General features: G+C 37.2%; 3 protein-coding genes across 3 annotated transcripts in view; all 3 read right to left on the reverse strand.

The window, feature by feature from the left end:
• The window catches only part of LOC105045653 (uncharacterized), a 47,077-nt gene extending 43,897 nt beyond the window's left edge, over positions 1-3,180 (reverse strand). Inside the window, exons 1-4 of the mRNA XM_019850366.3 lie at positions 3,042-3,180; positions 2,757-2,859; positions 2,535-2,615; positions 352-1,097 (exon numbers count right to left, since the gene is read on the reverse strand). Coding sequence (XP_019705925.1) covers positions 352-1,092 — 741 coding nt within the window. The 5' untranslated portion in view covers positions 1,093-1,097; positions 2,535-2,615; positions 2,757-2,859; positions 3,042-3,180. The remainder of the gene's footprint in view (positions 1-351; positions 1,098-2,534; positions 2,616-2,756; positions 2,860-3,041) is intronic.
• Positions 3,181-4,887: 1,707 nt separating this feature from the next.
• LOC105045651 (ribonuclease II, chloroplastic/mitochondrial) lies at positions 4,888-16,177 on the reverse strand. Its single transcript, XM_010924005.4, has 15 exons — positions 15,768-16,177; positions 12,806-12,965; positions 12,499-12,612; positions 12,346-12,423; positions 12,137-12,268; positions 11,509-11,730; positions 10,439-10,621; positions 10,286-10,348; positions 10,055-10,161; positions 9,811-9,960; positions 9,543-9,702; positions 7,363-7,758; positions 6,989-7,213; positions 5,867-6,054; positions 4,888-5,409 (listed from the first exon to the last, which is right to left on the reverse strand). Exons 1-14 carry the CDS (start codon positions 16,055-16,057, stop codon positions 5,938-5,940), a joined length of 2,397 nt encoding a protein of 798 aa, XP_010922307.1. The 5' UTR covers positions 16,058-16,177; the 3' UTR covers positions 4,888-5,409; positions 5,867-5,937.
• A 3,680-nt stretch (positions 16,178-19,857) lies between these two features.
• Positions 19,858-25,820, reverse strand: LOC105045650 (RHOMBOID-like protein 2). The gene is made up of 6 exons (XM_010924004.3): positions 25,258-25,820; positions 22,753-22,916; positions 21,808-21,971; positions 21,448-21,707; positions 20,581-20,704; positions 19,858-20,495 (listed from the first exon to the last, which is right to left on the reverse strand). Exons 1-6 carry the CDS (start codon positions 25,569-25,571, stop codon positions 20,373-20,375), a joined length of 1,149 nt encoding a protein of 382 aa, XP_010922306.1. The 5' UTR covers positions 25,572-25,820; the 3' UTR covers positions 19,858-20,372.
• Positions 25,821-27,392: the final 1,572 nt, after the last annotated feature.

Below are 27,392 nucleotides of genomic sequence, written 5' to 3' on the forward strand. Positions count from 1 at the left end.
CTCATGGTATGATATGTTCACTTTTCCAAAATATATGGAACAAGTATCACTGCAGGGTAAAAATTATTATTCCATAATAACATGGATCTTTACTAAACCTATCATATTAGAATGAAAAGGTGATAATGAATCAAAACTGAGAACTAATTCTAGATATATCTCCCAATATAAAATTCAACTTAGGCTAAACTTACCCTGTAATGTCTCAAGCTACCTAAGTGAACATCTGACAAATCATTACACATTTTAGTATACATTTCTATGAAAGTATGATACAACTGTTGGCGGACATGTTTGAATTTCCAAAGAACTGAAAAACTGTCATGCAATAACAAAGGGAAATATCCTAACCTGAGATGGGAATTTTGACTTGAATGCCTTGGGTTCAATATTATAGCCCCCAGGACTGGCAGCTTTATAAATCCCATACATCAGCTTAAGATCAACATCAAACAGAAACAATCTCATACCCTTATAAACCTTTGCTACTATCTCCTTCTTGCTTGCAGGCAAACCTAAAACCTTGAATTGGTAGCAATCCTTCCTAGTCTTAGCATTGCACATAAAAATCAATCCCATGCCATCAGTCTTCTTCAAATCCTTCTCACTAGCTGAAGTTCCTGGCTTATCAGCATTAACTGAAGCTGCAGTACCAGCAACTCCCTTCTTCTTCCTCCTCTTCTTTGTCCTCTTGGCCTTTTTAATAAAGGCAGCTTCTACTTTTCCATCAACTTTAACCTCTGTATCTGCTTCGTCCACCTCTTCATTTTGAAGAGCAACACTGGTGAATACTAAAGCTTCCACTTCTCCATCCTTGACTTCCTTATCTCCTTCTACCTCCTCTTTGTTACATTTATAGACCTTCTCTTTCTTATCTTCTTCAGTATCTTCTTTTCTCTCTTCTTCGATGTCTTTTTTCTTATGTCCTTCCTCTGCCTTCTGACCTCCAGGATCAGCAGTGATTTTTGCAGCCTTTTCCATGTTCACTGACTCAGACAGAGTTAACTCAGCATTCGTGTCATCATTAGTGGTCTCCAGTTTTGGTGGTGCATCAGAAGCAGCAGGCTTCTCCTTGCCTTTTGCTTTTGCCATGCTTGCTAGGAATGATGGGAAATGGTCAGTGAGGAAAGCCTCATCAAAACCATAAAACTGTACAAAAGGCTCGAGATATAAAATGAACCAAAACTCAATATAATTGAGTTGCACCATAACTGGAGACTCACCAAAGAATATGAGATCTTTCAAGAAAAAATTCATATGATGTCGAAGGTTTGTACAAGAGGATAGGCAAATGCTGCAACTTGATGGGAAAAAAAAAGATCCAACCATGTAGCCCTAGATGCATGATTGGACAATTTGAGGCATTAGAGGACATGCATATCCTGAATATGAGATGAAGCAGCTCTATGATGTAGTCTCACGTGGATCACAAGAAAAGGTTAGGAATTCATTTTTTGGGTCTGCTAGAAGTCGACAAAGAGGTCCTTATTAACTTTAGATTATTATTTATTTAAAATGTCAGATTCATTTTTAAGCCAATTTTAGAAAGTCATTAATTGAAGAACATAGCTAATACTCCAAGTTAATGATCCCTCGTCTCGCGTATTTGGACAAGTAATCATTTTTTGTATCAGTTTTTGTGGACCGTTGTGGCCATGAAACCCAATAATATGAAGTATCTTGGTACTCCATTGCAATAATTATGTGACCTCAAATCTGATTTATCCATTGGAAAACTAATCTATCCACTGGGAAAGGAATGGAATGGAGTTGTTGCAACTTCCCTTTGGTCATGAAATCCAAACATTGGAGCAGTTATGTATAAGATGGACTTTAAGATCAAGTGGGACACAGCCACAAGATAGTCCATCCATATCCACGTTCTGGCTAAGAGTACTGGACTGATTCCCAATGTTGCATCACCTAGGGCAATCTTGTTCCTCCCTTTTTCTACTGTTTTATTTTTTCATCAGTTCTAGGATTAGAAGAATTGGATTCCAAGAGTTTTTTGAATGTCAATATACAGACTTAGAACCAGTATTAATTCAGACTGAACATAGAGATGCTTCATTCTTATTTTATTATGACGGTATTTATCCTTGTGCTAGGATGATTACAGATGGAAAAAAGGGTTTTATTGTGACATGGCGGACTCCATGTAACAACACCTTGAGCTTGACTCAGATCCAAATTAAACATGTCGGTATTTGAATCAACAGAAGAGAGATGCCTAGCAAACGTTTGAAATCTCGCAGTATGCCCTCATATTATTCACATAGTGGTATGTTACAAGAGGCAATACACCTCTTGTATTTACTCATGGTTTCCCGGACCAGAGACAACCCCAAATCGATATGGAATGATATGGATCTGTCAAAACAAAAGTTTTAAATAATTGTTTTGGCATTGCTACTAGGATGATTATCCAATGAGAACTGAATGTTGCCACGTTCAAGCTCTTCTCTGTAAAAATATCTAAAAGAAATCATGCCATCCCAATGACCCAAAAAAAAAAAAAACTTGTATGAACTCCCTCGTTCGGGATTTGTCGGTGACCCGGAAGCAGATTCTGAAATCCAGAACCGAACGATTTATCGGCGACCCGAAAGCAGATTCTGAAATCCAGAACCACAAATTTCAGAAATCAGGAACCACAGATCATCAACACGACCCAAATACCGCCCGAATCACTCTCTTAACTCTGAAGAAGAATAATGCGAATAAAAATATTCTCAAGAGAAATCAAGAAACATAACTTCCTCTGGAAATGACGTGAAGGCCTGAGATTCTTGAAAATTGAGAGCAGAGAGATCTTGAATTAATCCCCGATCGATTCCCAGAACGGAGAATTTCTTCAAACTTATCTCGAAAAAATATAGAATAGATTAAAAACGATGTAACCTATTATTTTCTCTTTTCTTTTCCCCCGAAAGAATTCGATTTTTAGGAATCAAATAAACGCTCGAACAAGAAGGTAAATACTTAACGGGAACGGAAAAAATCGTGATTAAAAGAGAAGGAACGGATGGACAGAGGCTTACCCAAAGAGACTGCAGATGAGAGTCCGAGAGCGGAGTGTCTGCGTTCCGAATCTTCTTCCTTAATTTAAAGCCTGAGAAAAGAGAGAGAAACCAATCCGACGCTCCAAATGTCCAAAACAGGGAATTTCTGCGTTTAGACCTCCAATTTATTGACTTGCCCGAGGGCTGTCAATCGTTAAAGGATTATTTTTTTTCATGTTGCCCACAAAACCCAACCCTACTCTAAATATTGAAATTTATATAAATATTTTTTTTAAATTAATATATATATATATATATATATATATATATATATATATATATATATATATATATATATATATATATATATATATATATATATCTTCATGAAATATTTGTTTTATCTGTTTATCATTTTTTTCTTATTTTTTTATATATATATCTATATCATTTAATATTATTAAAAAATTAATAATTTAAAATTTAAATAACTAAAATATCTTTATAGATAGATGTGTAAAAAAAAAATTATAAAGATATATATGTAAATAATAATTTTATGAGGATATTCATATAAATTTGAATGTTTAAAAGGATAAATATGTAAAAAATTTTAATTTAATTTTTATATATTTTATCTAGATGGATTTGGACCCTCATACTCTATAACGTAATAACATATTACATAATATAACAATATGATGAACGATATTATATCATATTTTATATATTAAAATATTATATTATATTTTTTTAAAAGTAAGATGGAACAATTATGTCCATCTTATAATAACATGATACACCTTATACGTTTCACAAAAATATTTTTGTTAAAATATAATAAAAATATTTTTATTATATTATATAATAAAAAATATAATATAGTATTAAAAAAATATAATATAAACGTATAAGGGAGTTTCTTCGCCTCCAAGGAGAAGAGGTACGACACTAACCACAAGAAATAATAGAGTTTCTTCGCCTAGGAGAAGAGGGACGAAATCCAGAGGGGTAAAATGAAGATTTTGCCCAAAATCTGCCTTGCAATATTGATGAACTTGAAATCATCACACCACGAGGAAGTGTATTGAAGCAAATAATATCATGCCACATTATTTCACCACCTCATCTCCATATAACATTGCTCCAAGTTAGATTCCTCTTTTTGCTATGAATGAGGGTAAGACTACAATATCGCCCTCTGGGATTAGAAAAACTCTCTTCCGTGCCAATGCAACAATCATTTAGCTAAGAATAGACATATTTCAGGGACATCAACATACTGTAGTATATAGCAAAACAGTCCATCTGTACCCACAAAAAAAAACAGTCAATTAAGAATATCTGTAGAGACTGGGTAAAGCCTATCTAGACTCATTCCATACTGTTTGAATACGATATCTACATATGAGGGCTTTTTGGTGGTCCAAATCTCTGGTTCAAACATCCAAGGATCTAGAGTTTAGGTAATTCAGCCATAATCCGTTTTGTTGTTCAACTGTAGAATAAATTCCCTTACCTTTCACATTATATAAAATACTAAATAATCAACAAATCAGATCAAGCCTAAAATCTTTTGGAACTTCTCATGCCTGCTGCTAGGTAATAAACCAGCTAAGTGGCAAAAAGAGCTGTATCAGCTGAATTTCACGAGCACCTGGAGACAGACAACCCCGCGCCACCCACCCCCACAACCAAGGCTCATGCTGAATAAGCCCTGCAGCACAAATTAACTGATGTTTTGTCTATCCATTAGATAGACAAAGTTGAACATCATCAAAAGAAAAAAAGATTGATAAAGTTGAATGATCTCAGATTACATTGCAAGTTGCAGCTTAGAAAACAATCCAAAACTGTGGAAATTTGATAACTTAGAACATACACATGGACAAACATACGGCAGAACTTTCACTGACCAAAAAATGTAATATACATGTTTCTTCATTTCCCGTCCATACTTTCAACTGGTTGAAGAAAACATCTTAAGCCAGTCATAGGTCACCAATAGAATTTGCACCCACCCATATCATATGTGGCTCCACAAGCATTCTGGTGCACATCATGCATCAGAGATGATACTGTAACCGGTCGCTGTCCACCAAATTAAACTGAAAGGATGGTATATTCCCTGATGCAGAAAATGAGCTCAAGTCAGTGGAGCGCAACCACCAAACTGCCAAAGCTTCGGCAGCAGCTTCCAGCAAATTCTGAAGGCGGAAAAAGTGGCAGTCTTATAAACTGTGTAGCTTCAGTTTTGGAACAGTCATCAGTGACATTGTTTGGAGCAAGATTCACACAAAGTGCTTGTTGGATATCTTGCTCATTTGACATGACTGAAGTTAGTAGCATTCACATCAACTGGATCAGTTGGGCAAAACATTATGGACTACACAAATTTCTCAACCTCCTGTAAACAAAAAAGATGACACAAAACAAAATTATTTTGATTTTCTTTTTCATTTGTTTGGTGATTGAAAGTGAAATATTGGGTTGAGCTTTAACTTCTAGAATAACATTAATATTCTTAAAACAGGATGAACACCCATAACCATCAAAAGCCTTCTCCCATCTATTTGGGATTGGCTTATGGATCCTCAATTGCCAAGCATTCCCATAGGGGGCTGCCCGTGATATTCAAAACAGGATATACATGTATGGTCAAAAATTGTTTTAAGCTTGCACGCAAAGTTAATCTTGAACTCAAACATATTGAACAAAATGATGCTAAATTTAAAGAAAATGCCGTTCTCAATGTTCTGCCATTCCTAGCTGTGGAGGTATTTGGCAGTTTATGATCACAACTTCAATGAAAGGACTGGTATTTTAAGCAATATGACTCAAAAAATAGATTAGCATTTATTTACCAATGATAACACCAGGGCAAGCTCAAGGACAATGCAGCAATGTCATCATCTACAAGACCCTCCAAACTCCTTTAAATTTCCTTAATAGAGAGGACATCATCACGGGGATGAGCTTCCTCAACAACAACAACTATTTCATCCCCAGCCTGTTTTCCAACTGAAACTATCGCAGAAGCTTGAATCCCTACCTGCAATACATAATTTTTAAGGGAGCGAGCAACATTAATAAAAATTCACCTTCGTTTTAATAATACCAAATATCAGGATGAAAAGCCAACAAAATCAAACACCAAATAAAGGAATAAACAGTCATCAAGCACAACAAGATACCAAGTAACACCACCCCCCCTCAAAAACCAAAAAAAAGGAAAAACACTCAAAAAAAGGAAAAAAAAAAACAACACCCAGGATTCAGAATATAGCATTGCCAAGAAAATCTTGCAAAACAGAAGTCTGCATAGCAACGATATAAAATCTGTCAGGTTCTCATTTCAAAAAGAACCCATAAGAAGCAACAAATGCATTACTTAATTGCAAGATGACCTCTAGACTGGGGATATAGGAACCATGCTAACAATGTTCTTGGTATGATTCGTTGCTTTTGTTATTAAATGTTAAAAAACATCACAACCTTTGTGATCAATGAAAGTTTTGGTAAGTTTTTTCGAGGTGAAACAGTGTGCAAGACCATATCAATTAGGATATGGCCAGTGAACAGATCATGTCGAGCCGAAGCTTGCCACATATCAGTGAGGTATTAAGTGCAAAGCCAACCTGGCCAAACTACTTTCCATGTTCTAATGGAGGGCAAAGCAAAAGGACACACCCAGGACCAGCTTATATGGTGCCATGTTTTCAAAATGAAACAAATAACAAAAGATAGGATTGAGAGAAGAAATAATGAAGCACTTCAACAATTTTACATTCCTTTTTGTATACTGATAAAAGTAATTGCCCCAAAAAGAAGAAATTATAACTAATTTCTTTGTTATGCTCAAATGCAAATAACTATACAAAAGATGGGGCAAACAGCAGAACTATTAATAATGTGCACCAAATCTTTCAGCTTATTAAATTGTGCAAATAATTCAGAAATCTATTGAGTAACAAGCATGTATTTACCTCTGTAAGAAGCAAGGCAGCCATCCGATCCTTGATGAACCGAAGGATCAATGCATGGAACTTTCTTTTCCTTGGCTGTCTTCTCAAATACTCCAACAACCAATATCTTAGACTGCTGCTGTAGAGCCTCCTTGCTACTCTAGCATGCATGTTCACAATACACACCATTCCTTCCAATTCACCAGCTGAAAATGGTATAGGTTCTCCCCTAAGAAAAGCTTTCACCTGAAAATCAATAAAATAATGCTCCTAAATAAATTGGATGGTACTAGCTATGATAATATGAGACTCTAACAAAACACAGAAATTAGGAACCTGCTGGATCCAACATGTCAAAAACAATCTCTTTACTTTGCAAAATAAATAAAACACACCTGATAGTGGGCTAGCAGATCAACATATCTGCGTATGGGAGATGTAAACTGTACATAACCAGGAACACCCAGAACTCCATGGCGTATAGGATTTCGAAAATCCATTTCTGCTGCACGCATTATTCTAACATAAGCAGAACTCCTGACAGGTCCTTCAGGAAGATGATCAAAAGCTGAAACTGAAATATTTGATTGGGGTTGCCCTCTGTAAGGCAAAGGTATATTGTTGCAGGAACCAAAGGAGGCTATAGCCTCCCCACAGAGGATCATCATTTCAGAGACAAGTCGCATTGCAGGGTCTGATTGGTCTTCGACGTAGAGACTTAGAGATGGTTCAGGATCATCAGGATTGGTCACCTTGATGCGTGGTTCTATCATGGCTGTGTCTATTGCACCCTGTGAGTTTAATTTGTTAATTTTGTTGAAAAACTCATCAACTTGACATAATACTATCAATGGCAAGAAAGTAAGCAAAACTACATTGATCTCTGAAATATTTGGATAACAACAACAGAACAAGAAATGGGTTTTGCAGGCAATGTTAAGCTGAAATTCTGTCTAAGCAGGGAAATCAGATGTGCACTGTACCAATAAAAGAAAATATGCTCCTCTAGTTGCAAAGAAAATAAGCAAAACTCTACCCTTTATACAAATCAACAGGTAATTCACATAATGGAGGACATGCTTCTAGAGGGTAAAAGAAACGAAATAAGACACCAAATATTTCATGTGATAGGGATTATGACAATATAATCCCTTTTCTTAGATCCAAAACCAAAAGAGGTCATGTTTTCTACAGCAAAGATGATTAAATTCTCAACTTTAATGATTATAGCAAAACAATCACCAAACCAGCAATAAAATAGATAACTCAACTGCTATTTCTTATTTGGATGATAACTATACCCTTGAAGGAGTTTTAGTTGGGTGAGTCATTTTGTTCCCCAAATCATTTTCCCATCCGCTTCCCATCCTTCAACTCATATTGTTCTCATCATCTTTCCATCCATCTCAGGCCTGCCTCCAATATGATTTATCCAAATTCCCATGAGCACAAGGTCAGCCACACTTGTGCCATCAAAAGTCCTATTTTTAGGCTCTAACATCCGATGACTTCACCCTTGTAGAGACTTTTCTATCAATTTTCATCCTTCACAAAAAAAAACATCCATCAGTTCACAATGACTTCTCTCAAAGCAGTTTTCAACATTCTCATTCGCCTGATTTATCATCAATAAACTAATTGAATCTGAAAATATTATTCATCTTATGCTCCTTTAATTGTTACCTATTTTGAGTAGCTTGTTTTCACTAAGTTTGTCGATAACCAAAGTAATATACAGTGCTGGTCCTACCCTGTCAATCATCTCCAATGCTCCATGATTCACGGAACTTCCAAACTACAAGTTTACTTTGGAAGGTCATGTTCCTCTTTGTCAATAATCTTTTTCTTCTCCATTGTTCAGTGATGTTGATACACCATCTTGAGAAGGCTCTAATTCTGCAATGCTGGGAAATCTTCTGTACTCGCTTCTAGTAGTGTATCAGCCTGATGCTTGGTCCACTGCCTTTGGCCTCATTGAATAAACATAGAGAGAGCGAGTTGGGATGGATGGGACGGACGATGAGAAGAGTGATGGAGGACGGGAGGCACGTAGCCAAAGTAGCCTCAAGGGCATAACTGCCATTCAGAAGAGGAACAATAAAGTGATCTACTCTGTTGCTAGAGGGTTTATTTTTGTCCAGTCATCAAACTTGAAGACCTAATTGCCGTTATTGTAGAAAACAGGATTTTTTTTTTGGTTTGGGGTCAAAGGACCATATTGTTAAAATCCCTTTGCGATCAAACCTGAAAGCACTTCAGAGTGGTATCACTAATTTAAAAAAAGATGACTGTTTTCATTGCAACATAATCACATCACAACAGACCGATAGTCAGTTGAACAACATTAACTCATCAAGCACCATTAAATAACTATTAGATTGCTTGGACTTCCATTAAAATGAGACTTAATTTATGCATATATGTTAATAATTCTCCAATCACATGAATAAATAATTATAAGACTATAATTTGTTTATGCCAAAGACAAAAATTCAGGACCTGAAATCTAGCTAAAAACACAATGGCTTCATCAATGAAGTAAATAAAAGATACCTCAAAGAGCTGATAATATTACCTGGTGGCGACGCCATTGTGATCGGAGTGAAGCAGCCTCAGATAGGATCCTCAATTCAGCCTCCTCCTCCAGGTTCAAGTGAAGCAACTCAGATGCACTCTCATATGTCAACATGTAGGTGGGTCTAATGACTGAGTTGTCTACGGTGTATTCTGCAATACTGTGCACTTGAAAATTACCGTAAGTTTCCTCATAAAAAAAGAAAATCGTTTCACAGTAATGAAATTGTACGCCTCAACATGAACAGAACCAAACATCCACTCGTTACCTGCCATCTTCGTGCAGCGTGACAGATACACTGACAGCTTTGCAAAGTTTTCCTTGTTGCAAACTCATACCGTCCATAGCAAGCTTTTCCGGAAACATAGGAAATGTGGCAGTAGGCAAAAATATCGAGGTTCCTCTTCGCATTGCTTCCCTATATACCAGTAAAGACAATTAATTTTTCAGCACATCAAACTTAATCTTGTTGATGGAAAAGATTTAAAACATTACAAAAAAAAGGTAGAAACCTGTCGACTATGCTGTGAGGTTCAACCAAGCAAGAAGGATCAGCAACATGAATCCAGACTCTTATCCGACCATCAGGCAGCCTAGTTGCACTTAATGCATCATCAAGCTGCAACATTAAAATCATATTGAAAATGCAAAAGGACTTCTTTTTAGAAAAAAATATTTCTTGAAAGATGGTAAAGAAAATTGAAGTAACATGCACTTGGAAATGCATGAATATCTTGTCCTACCTCGTCAGCCGCCTCCACATCAATTGCATAGACTTTCAAAAAGGTTAGATCTTTCCTGTTATTCTGATAGGCAATTCACAGAATAAGAATTTAATGTACATGTATATGTACACATATACACATTTGCAGAACCCTACATAAAAATACTGTTACCTCATCAGGATCAGAAGAGAGCATCAAAAGATTTTCAGCAGCCGATAAAACTTCATCGCTATAGTCAGTGTGGATGTTGAACTTTAAGAGATCAAGACTGACATGTACAGGGAAATATCCAATATCTATAAGGAGGTTCACTGCAGCAGATGATGTTTTTGATAGTCCCATTGCCTTGAGTATCTACCAAAACAGCAACCAAACAAGCAAAGCTGATCACAAAAATTTAATAAATGCTGACATAATCCAGCACTAAAAGGCACAACAAGAACAGTTTTACCATTCTTCTTCTGCCCAAATAAGGATTACTACGTCAAATGTTCAGTTTTATGTCAATCAACCAAAAGATCAATAAATAGCATGAGATATCGGACATTTTGATGCATAGAAAAGACAGGGAAAAAAACTTTCTTGGAATGAGTACAGAATGAAGAGGGGGGAATTAAATAGCATTAAATAAGGTCCACAATCTCGATACCAGATACGATATTGGTACATAACCAGTTTGGTATGTTATGGGTAGTACAATATGGTACACACCCCATACCAACATAGTTCCCAACCCTTTTTCTTGTTTTTAATCATGATAATGCCCAAAACCAAGCGGCATGATATTGTATACACCCCAGTTTCGGGCGGTATGGTTCTACTCAGTTCAAACCAGTATGGATAAGTTCAACCTATATACCAAACCGAACCTCAGTACCATAATGATACCTTATGGGGACAGTATGATGCGGTATGGTACAGTTGATATGGATCAGTACAGAACAATATGGCAGATCTTGGCACTAAATCATGTATAATATTGAACGAAATCATGCATAACAATGCACTGGAGAAATATAGGTCATGCACCTTTTTTTAAAGGTTTGCATCAGGCGTATAATGCTGAATATGTTTGATTTAATAGAATATCTTCTTCAAATTACCGGCCATAACATCTGTTTTATCGTAGGATGCAATAAAATATGAACTTTTCTATGTTATCAGTTCTCACTATCCATATGATAACACATATAAGATACCTAACCAAATTTAAGTCAGATTACAGGTGTCTGATATATTACATTTCCGGCTGTTTTCTTTTGTTCCTCATTCCTGCATGCATCTATAGCATATGCCTCAAGAGCCTCAATCCTCCTTTTGACCTTGTCTTCTATCAGCCATGAACTTTTAGAAGGTTTAGAGCGTGGAGGCATTTCCTTTGCAGATATCAGTAACTGGACAAATTCTTCAAGTTCCTTCTCAGATACTTCCTTGACAAGCTTCCTGTGTAAAAGTTCCTCCACCTGATATCATGGAAAGAATATCAGTTTGGCACAATCAATACATGAAAACACAAGGTGATTTCTCAACAGAATGAATGTACAAACTGGGATGACCAAAACCATACATTTCCATCCAAAGTGTTTTGTGATGCTTGCAAGGTCAAATCAGAACAAGACTAGCATGCCAGGCCAAGAAAGGGCATATAGCAACACAGAGGCAATTGCAAACTTGGATAAGACAATATAATATTGTAAAAACAGCAAGGCCAAAGAGAGAACAAAGAAAGAAATCTACTATGAACTGAAGAAAGCAAGAAAAACAATCAATCTTAAACAGCATAGCTTGGACCCCAACTCCAAGAAGTTGGCCTTTCCCATACCACCTTATCAATTATTGAGGTGCAGAGATGACATGGTAGAAACAAACCTGTACAGTAGGTCGAGGCTCATAAACAGAACAAAATCCTTTTGTCTCCATCGTGTTAAAATATATGTCATCTCTTGACAACAAATGATGGGCACAGTAGCTTTCAAGCGGATCCCTGCTACCGTATATTATCTGAAACAATTGATAGCTATATCTATAAAACAAAGGAGATGTGAAAACATGGCAAATTGGCTTGAATGAAAGTGCACCTCTGCTAGTTCCTCAGCTGTCACTGACTTGTTATTTTCCAAAAGCTCTACCCAAGCACACTCCAAGATTGATGGATCCTTTGACAAAACATTGAAAACATATAATACAATGTTTACATTTATTAAAAATAAGAATCATGTCTTACTCCTTACCAAGAGATCCTGAGCATTTTGAACAAAATCAGCAATCTTTGTATGGTCAAAATCTTCGATACCAGGCACCACATATGTAACTTGCTGGGGCCTTATAGAGGATAGAGTACCATTCTGCTTTGATGAATTTAAAAAAATAATGATAAATTAATTAATTAAATAGAAACAATCAAACTTGTTACCTTATAAACAGTTGAATTTTGCATGGCATTAAACATAGAAAAGAAATAAAAACACACATACACACAAAAAGAAAAAACACCTAGCAACCTATTCAACAAGCTGCAGTAGTTGCTTCAATTAAAACCTGATCATACACCATCCAATTTTTCTTCCCATCAGGTTTTTGCACAACTGCTAGCAATAATTTTTGGGAATCTTTTCGAAATTCGAGCAACAGTCCTTTCTGCAAGGTTCGCTTTTCTAGTTTCACTTCAAATAACTCCTTACTGCTGGGTAATCCCATTCTGCAAAAAAAAAAATAAAAGAAAAAAAAGAAAATAAAAGAAAAAGTAATGAATTCTAATTACAATTTGGCATCAACAATCTAATTTAGTAAACGAATAGAGAGCAAAGCTTGACCTTTGGAATAAGAAAATAACATACTGCTAATCACTGATTTTAGTTCACAGCAAGCATATAAACCAACAAACATTCACTAGTTCTTCATGTTTCTGACCACATGAAGCAAAAGCTAAGAAATCTTGTGGAAGCTGCATGATTTACTGGATCTGATAATGACTCCAAACTTCTTGAAGAATATGCACAGACCTTGTATAAGCTATTCTACAATAATGTGCTAAAAATTAACATCAGCCTTTAGCAGTTACTAGTTTGGTTGCCAATCATCTTGCGGACAGTAATTGGATCAATCACTTCCTCAGATCTCAATTCAAACCATGGCTGATTGGGCTGGATTTTCCTTTTCAAGATATAACCAGTGGGGTTCTTCCCCTGCTTGACACCCCCACAAGATCATATGCTCCGAGGGCTCAAAATTCAAAATAACAGTTCAATTCTCTTCTACCGCAATGAACAAGGTAACATCATATCTGGAATCTTAACCTATCCATGGTATGGTGATACAAGGAAGGAATTCTTAAAACGGAAGTGCAGATCTCTTTATTTAACTAATAGTGAATTGGGGCTTATCCCAATGGTCATATCACCCTGCTTAGCAATTGGAGTTTTGACTCAACTCCTGGGTGGTGAATCCCCAATTATTTGAGCCTACATAATTAAAATGCAAGTTGGTCTCCCTCCCCTTCTTCCCCCCAAGTCCTTGGGTGTATAATGCTAGGATGAAAAAAATATCACCCCCAACCCTGTGTCCTCCTTAAAAAGTAATTTAGTCCCATTTGCTAGAGCTTGAAGAATTCCCAACAGACCAGTATATTCAAGCCCAATACGTTGTTGTATTAAGACTTATATACTAATAGGTCGAAAGAATCCCTTTTCGAACAAAAGACTAATGGAATGACCCGGGGACTCTGAAAGCGCTGTCAGGCTAGCAAGGTACTCAGCGCTTCACAACGATGGATCACATCGCTTGACTCTCAAAGAGAGATTGAGCTTTTCTCGAGTCTTTCTTTCTGTCTAGTGTGAACAAAGAATCATCATAACTCATCCTTCTTTCAATGTTTCAGGTTCAGGGAATAAAGCCGTCGGGAAAAGGGCTTTCAAGCAAATCCATACTTGAGTTGCCACATCAACACTCTTTCCTGGTGAATTTCACTTTCAATAGCATTTGTGTGAGCTATCACTTGCTCAACTTCACTCTGCCGGGAGGAACTATAATGAATCCGGATATTTGGAGTTATGAAGGTGTCGTTGGAACACATATTGTGTTTTCTAGCTTATGCTTCTTGGCAGCTATCTGGCATTGATGTAATTGTAGACCCCTATGCACATGAAGTAAATCACTCAATTAATTCCTCATCACCTCATGCATCAAGCATTGTACTAACATTTATGACATACTCCATCTCACCTGAATGTCCTGTGCCTTTGCTAGACATCTAGACATACAACATATCGATTCTAACGGTGTTGTGAACACCCTACAAATGGGTAGTCATTCATATAAGATGTGATAGAAAAGAAAAACCCTACAGATGTGATTCATTTCATCTACCACCACTGTTTCTGTTGCGAACAGCACCATTTGCCCCACAAAGGCCTTACTCTGTTCTATTTTCCATTACAGGCAGCTTTATGAATCATGCCTCGCCATCCATTCCGATTGGAGACATGATAGCCTGCAAATATATCTTGAATGTTTTCTCAGAACTACCATTCATGTTATGTTTGATTTGCATCTTCCTCTTTAATGACCCTTCACACAATTCAAAGCACATCTATGTACATGTACTTCAATATGCTCTCTGTCACTCTAACTTCAATGCAATTCTTCCACTTCCTCTCATTAACCATTCAATCCTTTCTCCCTTAATCAACCACAAATGCATCATAACATTCTCAGCTAATAACACTTGTTTTATGGTTTGAAATCTTCCACATTGGCTAAAAAAAAAAGGGGCATAAAGCATCATTGCAGCCTTAACAAGGTTTTAAGTTTTGGCTGAAATTGATCTATTTTGGCCGAAACCAAACTGAAACCAACCCCCACGTTCAGGTTTTTGTCAGTTTCGGCCGTTTGCAACAGAAACTAACCAATGCATTGACAGATGCTATTAAAGTTATATTTTAGTATCTACAATCATGTATATTATTCATTTTAATTATAGAAGTACATAGGTTATAGATTTTATTTCCTTTTCTTGAGTTTTAAAATCATAAGCCTCAAACATATCCATCAGAACTTGTCATACTACATATCAGGCACATGGCACTACTGAGGCACCTCTCCACTTCATCTTCGCTACTCTAGTTTCTCCACAGTCTTCTATGTTAAAATGAAATTATAATTTTCTTTTTAAAGAAAAAAGGTTGCACTTAGAGATATTGGGAATCAAATCTGGAGTTAGGTCTGGACTCACAGATGTATTGATCATCATCCTGCAAAAAAGTAGTTATATTAATTGCACATTGCACACCCCCGAAAATTAGCAATCAATTCATCTGGGACATGATGAAGGATCACTATTATATAATTAAAATTCTTTCAAGTGAGGGAGCGAGGTGACAACTTGTGAGGCCACTAGTTGAAGACGTTTTTCAAGAGAAAGATAAATTTCGCATAAAAACTGAATATATTCCAACACTGTGAAGCAAAAAATGATTAGCAGAAACGGAAAAAAGATTGTTACTTGATAGATGCACGAATTCGCCTACTGGCGCGAATCTCTGCCAACTCCTCCATGACGCAGTCGACGAGGCTGTGGGCGAAGCGGCTCCGCCCACTTGCATCGCACCGGAAGACCAGGCCATCCAACCGAAATCTTGGAGTTGGATGCCCCAAACGAAGGCTTCCGCAGAGAGTGGAAGGGCGAGGGTGGAAGTAACGGCGGGAAAGGAAGGCGGAGAGGGGAGGACAACAGGTGGAGGAGCGGAAGAGGGAGCAGCCGCTCATGGCTCTCGTCGCCATGGGCGATTTCATCGGCAAAAGATTTTCAGGGTTTCATGGAAGAAAGAGGGCTAGGGTTCTCGTTTCTGTTTATAGGCGCGGAGAGACCAGAAACCTCGGCGTTTGATAGCGTTTTCGAGCTTCTTAGAGAGCGACGATAAGCCGCAAGAAGAATCAGGCTGTATCAGACAACAGGAACGAGGTTGGGTTACCTGTATACCCCTCAGATTTGATGGAAATTACGGGACCGATGTGAACCAAGGAGAAGGATTTTGCTAAGTAGTTTAGCATTTTTATAATTAATTTATTTTTGATTTTTGAATTAAAGATGAATAATTTAGATTTTTTTATTAACAACCAGTTAGAGTATCAGATGTGCACGATTGATACAGTAAATATTTCAAAAATTAAAATTAAATTAAATATATATTTTTTTAAAAGTCTTCTTACCACTGTTCCTTTTCCAAATCATGATTTTTCCGTGGAGATGAGTGGTGGAGTTGGGAAAGATCCGAGAAAGAGAAATTGGGGGATGTGTACTGAGGGCAGAAGAGGAGGGGCGGAATAGGCAGTAGTGTCATCACCAAGAGAGAAGGAGGTGGTGGGGGTATGTACCAAGGGTGGAGAAGGAGTCATCACCAAGGGCGGACGAAAGAATAAGAGAGGGGAAGGACGGCACGAGTAGGAGACGGCACGGTCGCGAAGGTCACAGGAGGGGGGGTGTGGCACGAGCATGAGGGGTAGCAGCCTGTGGCAAAGAAGAAGAAAGAGCAGGGAGGCGATGCAGTCGCAGGAGAGGGGCAGCCTGTAGTGGAGAAAAAGAGGGGGGGAGGCGGCGCGGTCACGGGAGGGGGAGGGGGCGGTCTGGTGGAGAAGAAGAAGGAGGGATGGGGCGGCCTGTAGCAGAGAAGAAGAAAAGGAGAGTATGTGGTGGAGAAGAAGAAAAGAGGGGCGATCTATGGTGAAGAAGAAGAAAGGCGGGAGGCGGCATGGTCATGGGAGAGGGGGCGGTATAAGGACCGAGGGGGTGGGGGCACGAGCACTGGTGAGAGGGGGGTGTCGGAGAGATTGAGTGCTGGAGGGAGGGGAGAAGACCGTCGGGGAGGCGGGCAGGAGGTGGAGAGGTGGGCGGCGAGTAGGAGGCGGTGGCAAGGAAAAACGAAGAAAAGGTAGAGGAGGATAAAAAATATTATTTTTTAAAAAAAAATAAAATATAGAAAAAGAAGATAGTAATGTAATATTTTAAATATCTTTTATAAAAAAATATATATATTAAAAAAATACTGTAGCAAAATCTCGGAGGAAAATTATGGAGATGTAAATTATATCCATCATCTAGATAATCTATTCTGATTATTTTTAAAATAATTAGATATAGATTTAAATTAAGCTTTTAAAAATTTAATTATTCAGATTCTATATATAAAATTGATTTTTTTATCAAATCAAATCTGAATTTACCTATGTCCGAAACTAAAAATTTGATAAGCAAAATACTGAAAAAGAAACTATATATATAGTTTATATGAATATAAAAATATAAAAAATTTGGTTCTCTCATTTATATTAGTTTCTTTCTTTCATATTTCGATATACACTTTTTCTTATATATAGTCTAATACTAATTTAGTTCTAAAATTCGAATCGATATTTAGATTTTGATTATATTTCAATAAATTAAATATAAATAAAAATTTTAAATTATTTAAAAAATAATTAGATTTGTTTCAAATCCAATTTTTCACTTTCCATGCTCCTTTCTATATTGCAATCTTGCCCAGTCTATCATGAGAAGAGTCTTTTTAATTTTGAAAATTTTGAACTTTTAATAGCTCATCCTCAAAAAAACTAGAATTTAAACTTGAATCCAATTACCAATCTAGTTTACATATGAGTTCTAGTTTTTCTTACTTTGGAGGATCCAAATCTGAATTCAAGATCGATTTTGGATATGGATTAGAGTGGAAAGATCACCAACTGGGTCAAGGGTCACTGGGTTCCCAAGCTTGGCCCATGTTTGGGTTTATTTTTGGTCATAAGTTAGTGTGCACGAGAGATCTTAGTTTCTTAATTAGTGAATGGATATTAACAAGATCATAGGACCAAAAAAAAAAAAACACTACATCAGTGAAAAGATTATGATTGTGTTTGGTACGTCGCCAGACAATCTTGGAAGGTAATATAAATTGTCTTCAAGATAGATTGCCACCATTAAATTGTCAGTAATATTGATTATTGTATTTAATACAACAGATAATGTTGTAGGAAAAAACTGAAAATCTTGATTAACATATTTGGTATGATAATCAGATTACCGATAATGTGAAATCAAATTTCAAAATATCTTTAAGTCAAATTACTATGTGTTTGGTACAGATAAAGGCCGCAATGGCCCTCGTCTGATCCAACGATGATGTGTATATGGAAGTAAACCTCACACCTTGAATACGGCCAAAGCCCTAATTTGGTGCTCTCCTTTAGAGGTCAGCCCCACTGTCGGCCACCACTCTTGGAGGTCAACCGGCACTCTTCGTCATCATCATCACCATCGTCACCATCTCCACGATCGTTGGAGGAATGGGAGGAGCTCATTGAGATCGAGAGAGAGTCCTAGATCCGAACAAAGGGGCCAAGGAGGCGTAGGGTGCTAGCGATGGAGAGTTGGAGGGAGAGTAGAGAGGCAGCGGTACGGCATGGGAGGATCTCAAACTCTTGCTTGAGGATCTTCGCCTTGGAGATCTTGGAATTCGCAAAGAGTCCACATTCTTTCTCACTGTTGTCGCCGTTGTCACTATCTCCACGATCTTAGGAAGCATGAGAGTCTATTGGGATGGGGGAGGATCCTAGACTTAGACGGAAGGGCCAAAGAGGCGTGGGGTGCAAGCAACGGAGAGCTGGGGAGAAAGCGGAGAGGCAGCAGTGCAGTATGGGAGGACCTTGGGCTCTTGCTCAAGGACATTCTTCTTGGAGGTTTTGGAGTTTGTGAGGAGCTCATGCTCCAATTTATCATCATCATCATCTCCACGATCATGGGAGGAATGGAAGGAGCCCATTAGGATATGGGGAGAGGGAGGCAGCAGTGGGGCTAGCTTCCATCGATGGCACCCCTGCAGTTGCAGAGACAAGTTTTATGTAATTTTTTGAGAGATAATTTTATTCAAATTTTTTTTTACAATATTACCAAAGAAGTGATAATCTGAATAGCCATCCACCTCCAAAGCTATCTAGATTGTCTTCTAGGCAGTAACATAGATTGCCAAGACAATCTGAATTGCCATCTAGAAAGCATACCAAACACAGTAATCTGGTGGGCCTACTTTAAATTATCGATAATCTGAATAAATTGCCAGCTACGAAATGCAATCTATGAATGTACTGGCTTGGGTTATCATAAAACAAGATAATGGTGTTGTCCATTTCTAGTACAGGGAGATTCTAACTCTCTTTCACCACCACCACCTCCAGGTGAGATTTAGTTAGTCTTGAACTGTTAATTAATCAGATATTTGGATTGGATCTGATGCAGCAAGGAGATAGCATTGGCACAGACCAATGATCATATGCTGATATTTTTTTTTGTCTATAATGGCTCAAAACGTGGGGAACAAAAATATTCACACAACTCATATCGCTAGTATCTCGCTTCGCTTGAGTGGCTATCCAATCCAAACACCAGCATAGCTTTCAGTATCCATGTTCGCATTCGCAGCAGAGCCAAATAGAGCGAATCACAGCCAACCAATGTACTCTTTTTTCCCCCCATTATTTTGGTAATAGCCCACCAATTTGATATGAAAGAACTATGGAATGCAAGTCTAAATACCCTCCTCATTCCCATCCTACCACAATGCCTGCTCTGTTAAACAAGCTAGTTTCAACACTTGATGCAGGGGGAAAAAAAACACAGCACACCGATGATGCAATACGCGGGGAACACTACTCAGTCTGCACAAAACATGTCAAAAGCTAGAGCTTGAGTAATCCATACATTTACAGCAGTTTTCTCAGCAGACAGAACTAGCATACCATGAGGAAAAAGGAGAACAAAACTGTCTAGTGACCATCTTTATTTCTGTTAGCCTTCCTTTCAATATCAAGGATTTTTGCCTCTTACTTCTAATTTGATGATGAGCCATGTTGTATCTGTACATCATGTTTTTCTCCCAGAGGTTTTCTATAAGAGATCGAGCTATGTATGATCTGTTATTTCAAGCCATGGGGACAGGGGCTCTCAAAAGCATCCTCTCTGACCATTTCACAAAATGCTGATAGGCTACAGAAGCTTGTAATCATCTATTCAGAAACATAAAGAATCAATTAGAGTCCCAAAAAACAAGGAATGGACTTGTCAACTGCAAATCTGGTTGCACAGTTCTTTTATCCGAGTTTCGCTTGAACTAGGAAAGAAATACGTTAGGTTTCTTCCATAGCCTTGGCATGTCAAATTCAAACCATGTTCATCTTGAGCTGACTGCAAGGAATAAGTTGAGAAGCATTTTTCAGGAAATAAATAAAGCAACATCACCAAGTAAATGAGAAAAATTTATGCATCTTACAAAGCAGATCATCGATGGCTTGCAGCTCCATTTTGAAGTAGGGACACAAGTTATATAATGGCACCAGGAGCAATGGTCATTTGCATTGACCCCTCGAAACAGCATAATTAGGCCAACAGTGAACCTGGTGGAAATTTTGGAATATACCCCATCATCAACAATAGACAATTCCAAATGCAAGTCTGGTTAACTTTATATAACTGAACAGGGGGAATGGCATCTTCAGAGATTTATTATTATTATTATTATTATTTTTTTTTTTTTAAAAAAAAAGTCTGGTCCTTTAAACATTTCAAATTAAGAATGATAAACAACTGGTAAATCATTTCTTATTCTGCTGATCTTCCAGCATGAAAACCACGTATCATTTGTAGCAAGTATGACTGCACCCAAACCAACCCAAGAACTCAAGACATCTCTCACTGCACTTCATGAAAAATATTCTTCCTGTAATTGTGATTTATGCAATGGATGGTCGTCATCAATTGAAGCCATGTTATCCTCGCTAAAAAAATGAGTTCTTGCAAACTAACCCAAGAGATGGTTCTCCGCTTCATATATATAAGTTGCTGCCCTTCGAGTGATATCCTCACTTATGCAAAGGATTTTGTGGATGAGCATAAAAACAGAGAGATTTTTATAACTACTAATTAATATTCTAAATGTTGTTTAACCTTCTAATCAACCATCCAAAATTGGCTGACATACCAAAAAGATTTTCCCAGGCTGCTCTTGTGAAATTAAAACAACTCTGAGGATGTATGAGCCTATAATCTAACTATTCGTAATGCAGATGCACAAACACAGATGTGTAGTGCCAACGCAAAACATATCCGGTAGACAGAAAATGATAATTTGGCAACTTACCCAACAATTAGAAAGATGGCACCAATGATCCACAGTGTATACTGATAAATATTGTGCTTGCGTTTGAGTGACCCTGTGTGATATCCAGAAGGAACATTCTTTTGGCTAATCCACCCAAATTGAGGGCGAACAAGAAACACAAATCCAAGAAGGAACCCGGAAATAAATCCTCCGATATGAGCAAAGTTGTCCACATGTGGGAGGAGTCCCACAGCTAAGTTAATTGCGATAATGAATATGAGGGTCAACAATGCTGTAAACTGAAGATTAAAATTTAAAGGCATTAGATAGTTTAAAAACAAAAGTTGAAAATGTCCCACCAGCATTACTTCCAATTAGATGCCATGGATCAAAGATTACCTTATTTGCATAGATTGTCCAATTGGTTATAAGCTCAGAAAGCATGCCTCCAAGGAACCCAAAAAGCGCACCAGAGGCACCAACTGAGATACGTGACTGGATAAAAAGAGCAGACAGTACGCTCCCACCAAACCCAGACATGACATATAGCATGCCAATTCTCACTGTAAAGATCAAAGATTTTGGTTCTAAGAAGTATTGCTTATTCAAGAATGTCATATAACGATAATATTATTATGAGAAAAAAAAAACTCGAATACAAAAATCATACACAATACTACTATATCACATAATCTGAGTCAGTATATCACATCTAGCACGCAAGTCCTTGTCCTGAAGTTAACATACCAAATCAAATTTCTTTACCTGGGCCAAGGACTAGAATCCCTCACAATAAAATATGATTGGATCTAATATCGAGCCTTACTTTTGCTTTCCCCTGAAGGGAACATCAAATCCAACTCATACGTGTAAAAAAAATGCTCATTGATGACTTGGTTTGAAATTTGTAAGGAATACAAAATTCCACTTCCTTTTTGTGACTTGCTGTAGGTCAATATTTTATGTGGTTCACAGGTAGCATTCAGTGGCCAGAAAAGCATACTTTCTAAAATTCCTGGAAACCTCAATTGACAGGTCAAAGAGGTTGAATTATCATAAATGAGTTGTGGCTCTATGAATCCACAAATTTATAAAAATTGCCTGAATATTTCATTATGTCACAAATTAAACCAAGATGAAGAAAAAAACACGATTAGCACTGTTTGCAAGTGGACCTGCTAAGGAAGAATATGATGTAGATTTATGCATGCAAGAATGTAAAATACGATATTACATCAGGCAGTAACAGTTATTCTTCTGATTGTGGCCAACATCAGATTTGGTCTTAAGACAAAACATTAAATCAGTAAATAGCATGAAGTTAAAAGTTATTATGTTACATACCAAATCCAAATTCTTGTTCAAGTCGAACTCCAATTAAAAGCAGGCCCAACATGTTGGCGAGTAAATGGATGACTCCAGCATGTAGCCAAATGCAAGTGATCAGGCGCCATCCTTGGTGCTCTTTAACCACTTTAGTCACATCTAGAGCACCCATCTTCTCTAGCCTGATGAATTAGATGCATATAACATCACTTAGATGTCCAGACCCTCATAACTACCACAGCATAGAAACAGCAGAAAACATTGCAAGTTCAACCAGTTTGTAAGGTGCATATCAAATACAAGTGGAGATATCCCACTTTAATGCAGTTGAACACAAACAAGCTCAAACATCATCAACATATGTAAAAGCCTAGCTACGTCAGAGTTCTAGAATCATCAAATAAGAAAAATGCACATAACCTAAAATTTATATTTTAAGCAAAACTGTACAATAATGAAAACCAATACTTCCATGTGCTTTAGGGAAGTAGTTACCAATCAACTTTCTCTATTCCTATACAGTATTGAGGAGCATAATTTGCAAAGATACTCCTTATACACTGGAAAACACATATCTTCTCACCCAACAATTCTAGTAACAGATGATGCAGTGCTGATTAACACATTACAAACATCATAATCACAGAATATGGGAGCAATTCAAATATATTTAGGAAATAAATGGAGTTCCAAAATTCATACTAGAAAAGAAAAGTTATAATGGGACAACAAACTCTTGCATGATTCAATCATTGCACTGTGGAACACTAAGATAGGGTGGGCAATTTGAAATCAACCTTATCTGTTCATGGAAGGAATGAGCTTTGCATTGGTAGAAGTGCGAAAAAAATAAAAAAGAAAAAAAGGAAAAGAAAAAGATCCTCATAGGTGACAAGGTTTCAAATGTGACCTGTATTAACTCCTTGGCCAAAATATCTGATATGCAGAAGGGAGATTCTGTGACCATACAACCTATAACACATGCATGTAATTGGATGTTTTGGTCTTCATTCATACATATAATATTACAGTTAGGATATTTCCTATTGACTTCTTTGTTGAAGAAGATTTTTAAGTTGGCAGCTTTATAGAAGGAAATCCTGAATATGATTCCTAATAAGTAATATCATTGTGTCATAATAAAGAGGAAAAGTAACATTTGGCTCTTTGAAGACAAGTCTTAGCCAGCAGGAGCCATCATTGATTTGATTACAGAACATGTTACGAGGCTAACAGTGGCCCTCCAAGGAATTGACATTCCAAAATGCTATTGGTACTTAGACTGTAGTCTAATTCCAATAACTAGTTGGCTTCCAGTTAATAGAATCATGAACCATGACACTGTGAAATTTTCTTTAGATATCTAGGCCCACAAGTTTTGCAAGGACATGTTTTCTTAGTGCACGCTGGCCAGTTTGGTCAAAAACCATTCACAAAGTGAGATCTTGTGCCTTCATTTAAAAAAAAAAAAAAAAAAAAACTAAAGCATGCATTCTAACAATTCCAAGGAAAGTTGATGAAATATTGCTAGAGGATCTTGCAATTATGGCATTCCTTACCTTCATCATGTGGATCTCGGAAGAATTTCCATGTGAAATTAAGGGTTTTTTTTTATGCAGGATATTAGCAATATTCTTTTTGCTTTTGATCATGGTATAAATTATGTCAGGTGATCTCAAAAATTTATTCTTTCCTCAAGAAAAAAGGCACTGAAGTGAAAGGTATCGTGGATGACATGAAACAGGGATTAAATGGTGAAGATAACACCACAGGACCCTCAGCAAAAATCCCAAAAGCCCATTCAAAAGCTTGAGATACATAACCGTGAGGTGTTGCAGAACTAGATCAATCAACAATGTAGCTTAATATTAAGGTTCTGTCAACTTCCACTAGTTTCAAATAGGCACCTCTGATTTAATATAAGCCAAGACTGTGTTAGATAAAACATGTGGGGAAGAGAGAGCAGAACAACAACATAAACGTCAATCTGTTAGGATTCGACGGCCACCTACATGCTAAAGACATTGTCGATTGGGAGATACCATTTTCAAGGCAAAATTTACGCATGTATCAATTTATATTCTCAAAAATCAAACTTTTGGGGCACATCAGGAAGAATTGCAAATCTATTATTGCTCTTTGTAAAACGAATACAACCAAACATGAAGTGGGAAAAAAAAAAAAAAAAATCTAACAACCTGATAAAACAATATCATTCGACCATGTATATACCAATCCTCCAAGCACTAGCCCCTTCCTCTCTTCAACCAAATATCAGCAAATAATAAAACAGAAAAAAAAAAATAGCAGCTTTGAGTACCTAATATCAAAACAGATCAGCATAACTTTCTATAACCTTTTTAAATAGCAAAACTAGTTAGTACACAAATATGACCAACCACGACTAGCAATTCAAATGAAGAAAAGCTCGATATCCAGTTAGGAACAAAAGAGAACGGTATTCCCGATAAATATGTGATCACATGAACTAAGAAAGAAAAGAAAATAAAAATAAAAACTCACGCAGATGAGGAAGGACCGACGAGTGGATTCTCCCTGAGGGAATTGAACGCGAACCTCCCGAGGAAGGGAGCGACGCAGGGCCTCGGCGAATTCTTCAGGCAATTGTTGACGTACATCGTGACGAGGAACATGACAACGTTCGCGACGACGAACACCGGCACCAGCCACGGCACCCACCGGCGGACCGACCGCACCTGCGGTTGCTCCGGCGCCGGTGGTGGAGCGGTACGATCCGCCTCCAGTGGATGGACGGCGTTGTCCCCCCGTGTCTGTGACACCACGACCTCGATCTCCGACGACGTTTCCCTCCCCATCCCCAAGTTATTCTCCTTCTTTCCTTCTCTTTGCGATCGACGTTAACAGAAATTCTCTATATGGGAGGAGAACAGGGAAGCACAAAAAAAGAAAAAAAAAGAAAAAAAAAAAGATCGGACCTTGGAGACCTCTACTCCTCCGCCACAATTTGTTTTTTAAAAAAATAGTAAAATAAGAGTACAACGAAAAAGACGAAATAGAGAAGGAAGGAGGAGATTATGGAATTAATTAAAGAGGAAGGATTGCGATGGGAGATGCAAGAGAGAGGAAAAAATAGAAAGAAAAATTCGGAGAAAATGGAGGATTCGTTAAGCCGAGTGGAGAGGGAAGGAAGCAGGTAGGGGTGAAAGTGGATTCATGTGGATCCGTTTTTGCATAGAAATCTATACAAATTTGAGCATCCATATTTGAGTATCTAAATTTTTATATAAATCTATTTAATTTTATATAATGTTTATAGATTCTTAAAAAAATATATTATCTTATTTATATATTATTATTTTAATTTATTATCTATTTAATAATATTTATTATCATATGCTTTCGATATTTGAGTTTAGTTATTTAAAAATAAATATAAATATAAAATTTTGCAGTCTAAATAATATCCATAATTATATTTATTAAATAAATATAAATATAAATATAATAAACATAAACATATTGGTACAAGAAGCTAGGCAAGTGAAGAAGTTACAAAAACCTCGGATCCGCTCCAGTTGGCGCTCGAACCGTCAAGATCCATTCCGCGGATCACTACCGTCCGTGCCTTGCGTGACGGGTCTGTGATCGAGGAGGAGGAGCGATGTAGGTGCGGATTCCGTGTACGGCCCCAGAACCGTCGGGAGAGTCGCCGATGACCGTGATTTGCGGACTGGATCACGCTGGAATCTTGCCGGATGCGAATCACAGTACATTGGTACGTCCTATGGTTTGACGGGTCTCGCTGTCACGTTGCGTCTGGGATGTTGTCTTCTGATCCGTTAAAATAAAAGTTTGGTGTCCGCTAGTGCATGGCATGGCCGTTGATTCATTTGCAAAAAAACAGAGACCAAGCGTGGCGCAATACGTAAAATAATTGATAATGTTTGTTTTATGGCAACATTAATGATGGATCGGACTCTTATAAACACTTTCTCTCTGTGTATGCATGCAGAGTACCCAAAAAAACAACGCCTTTAATACTGCCGTGCCCCAAAAAAAACAATGATATCTTATGAGACGTATTGTTTCAAATGTTAATCTCTCATATTATTCATAAAAATGCTATGCGTGCATATATATATATATATATATATAAGTTGTCAAAGAATCGAATTCCAATGATAAGAAAAAGTTATAGCAATAGAAATCATATAACGATAGCAAAGGAAAGTAATCATAGCCACGATAGAAAGATAGTCAAATTTGTTTTAGCTATTATTCTATTCTGAAAATAGGATGCTATGTTTAGAAGATGATCAAGCTCGTTTCAATCATTGCCATTCTTCTACGAATGAATAGCTAAAATAAGAAAGAAATGATTGCCTCGTATGTTAGATTTGTGTTGACAGAATCTAAGAAATAGAAGATACCGGCGCCATTTTATATGAATGTTAAGTGCTTATGTGGTTGGAGATGGTTATTCAATACCACTCTTTTCTTGTTGGGTAAAACAAAGTGTTAGCAAGTTGTTGTTGCAAAACAAGGATTATTGCTTTACTTTCGGCACCTCTTCTAATATTCAATCTTCCAATCAACTATACAATAAGAAACTTATGATTCAAGGTATTATTCAACTATATTCGCTATTTAATTTTTTGTATTTAGCTAGTATATAT

The sequence above is a fragment of the Elaeis guineensis genome, chromosome 5, assembly GCF_000442705.2.
Source record: "Elaeis guineensis isolate ETL-2024a chromosome 5, EG11, whole genome shotgun sequence".
In the NCBI taxonomy this organism is placed as follows: Eukaryota; Viridiplantae; Streptophyta; class Magnoliopsida; order Arecales; family Arecaceae; genus Elaeis; species Elaeis guineensis.

Excerpts from the sequence above, each read along its gene's own strand:
- LOC105045651 (XM_010924005.4), bottom strand. The coding sequence starts at position 16,057 with ATGAAATCGCCCATGGCGACGAGAGCCATGAGCGGCTGCTCCCTCTTC. Across the intron at positions 12,424-12,498 it reads AAAATGCTCAGGATCTCTTG|GATCCATCAATCTTGGAGTG; the intron begins GTAAGGAGTAAG and ends GTTTTGTCAAAG. Across the intron at positions 7,759-9,542 it reads CACAATGGCGTCGCCACCAG|GGTGCAATAGACACAGCCAT; the intron begins GTAATATTATCA and ends TTAAACTCACAG.
- LOC105045650 (XM_010924004.3), bottom strand. The coding sequence starts at position 25,571 with ATGGGGAGGGAAACGTCGTCGGAGATCGAGGTCGTGGTGTCACAGACA. Across the intron at positions 21,708-21,807 it reads GGACAATCTATGCAAATAAG|TTTACAGCATTGTTGACCCT; the intron begins GTAATCTTTGAT and ends TTTAATCTTCAG. Across the intron at positions 20,705-21,447 it reads GCCATCTTTCTAATTGTTGG|GTTCACTGTTGGCCTAATTA; the intron begins GTAAGTTGCCAA and ends AATTTCCACCAG.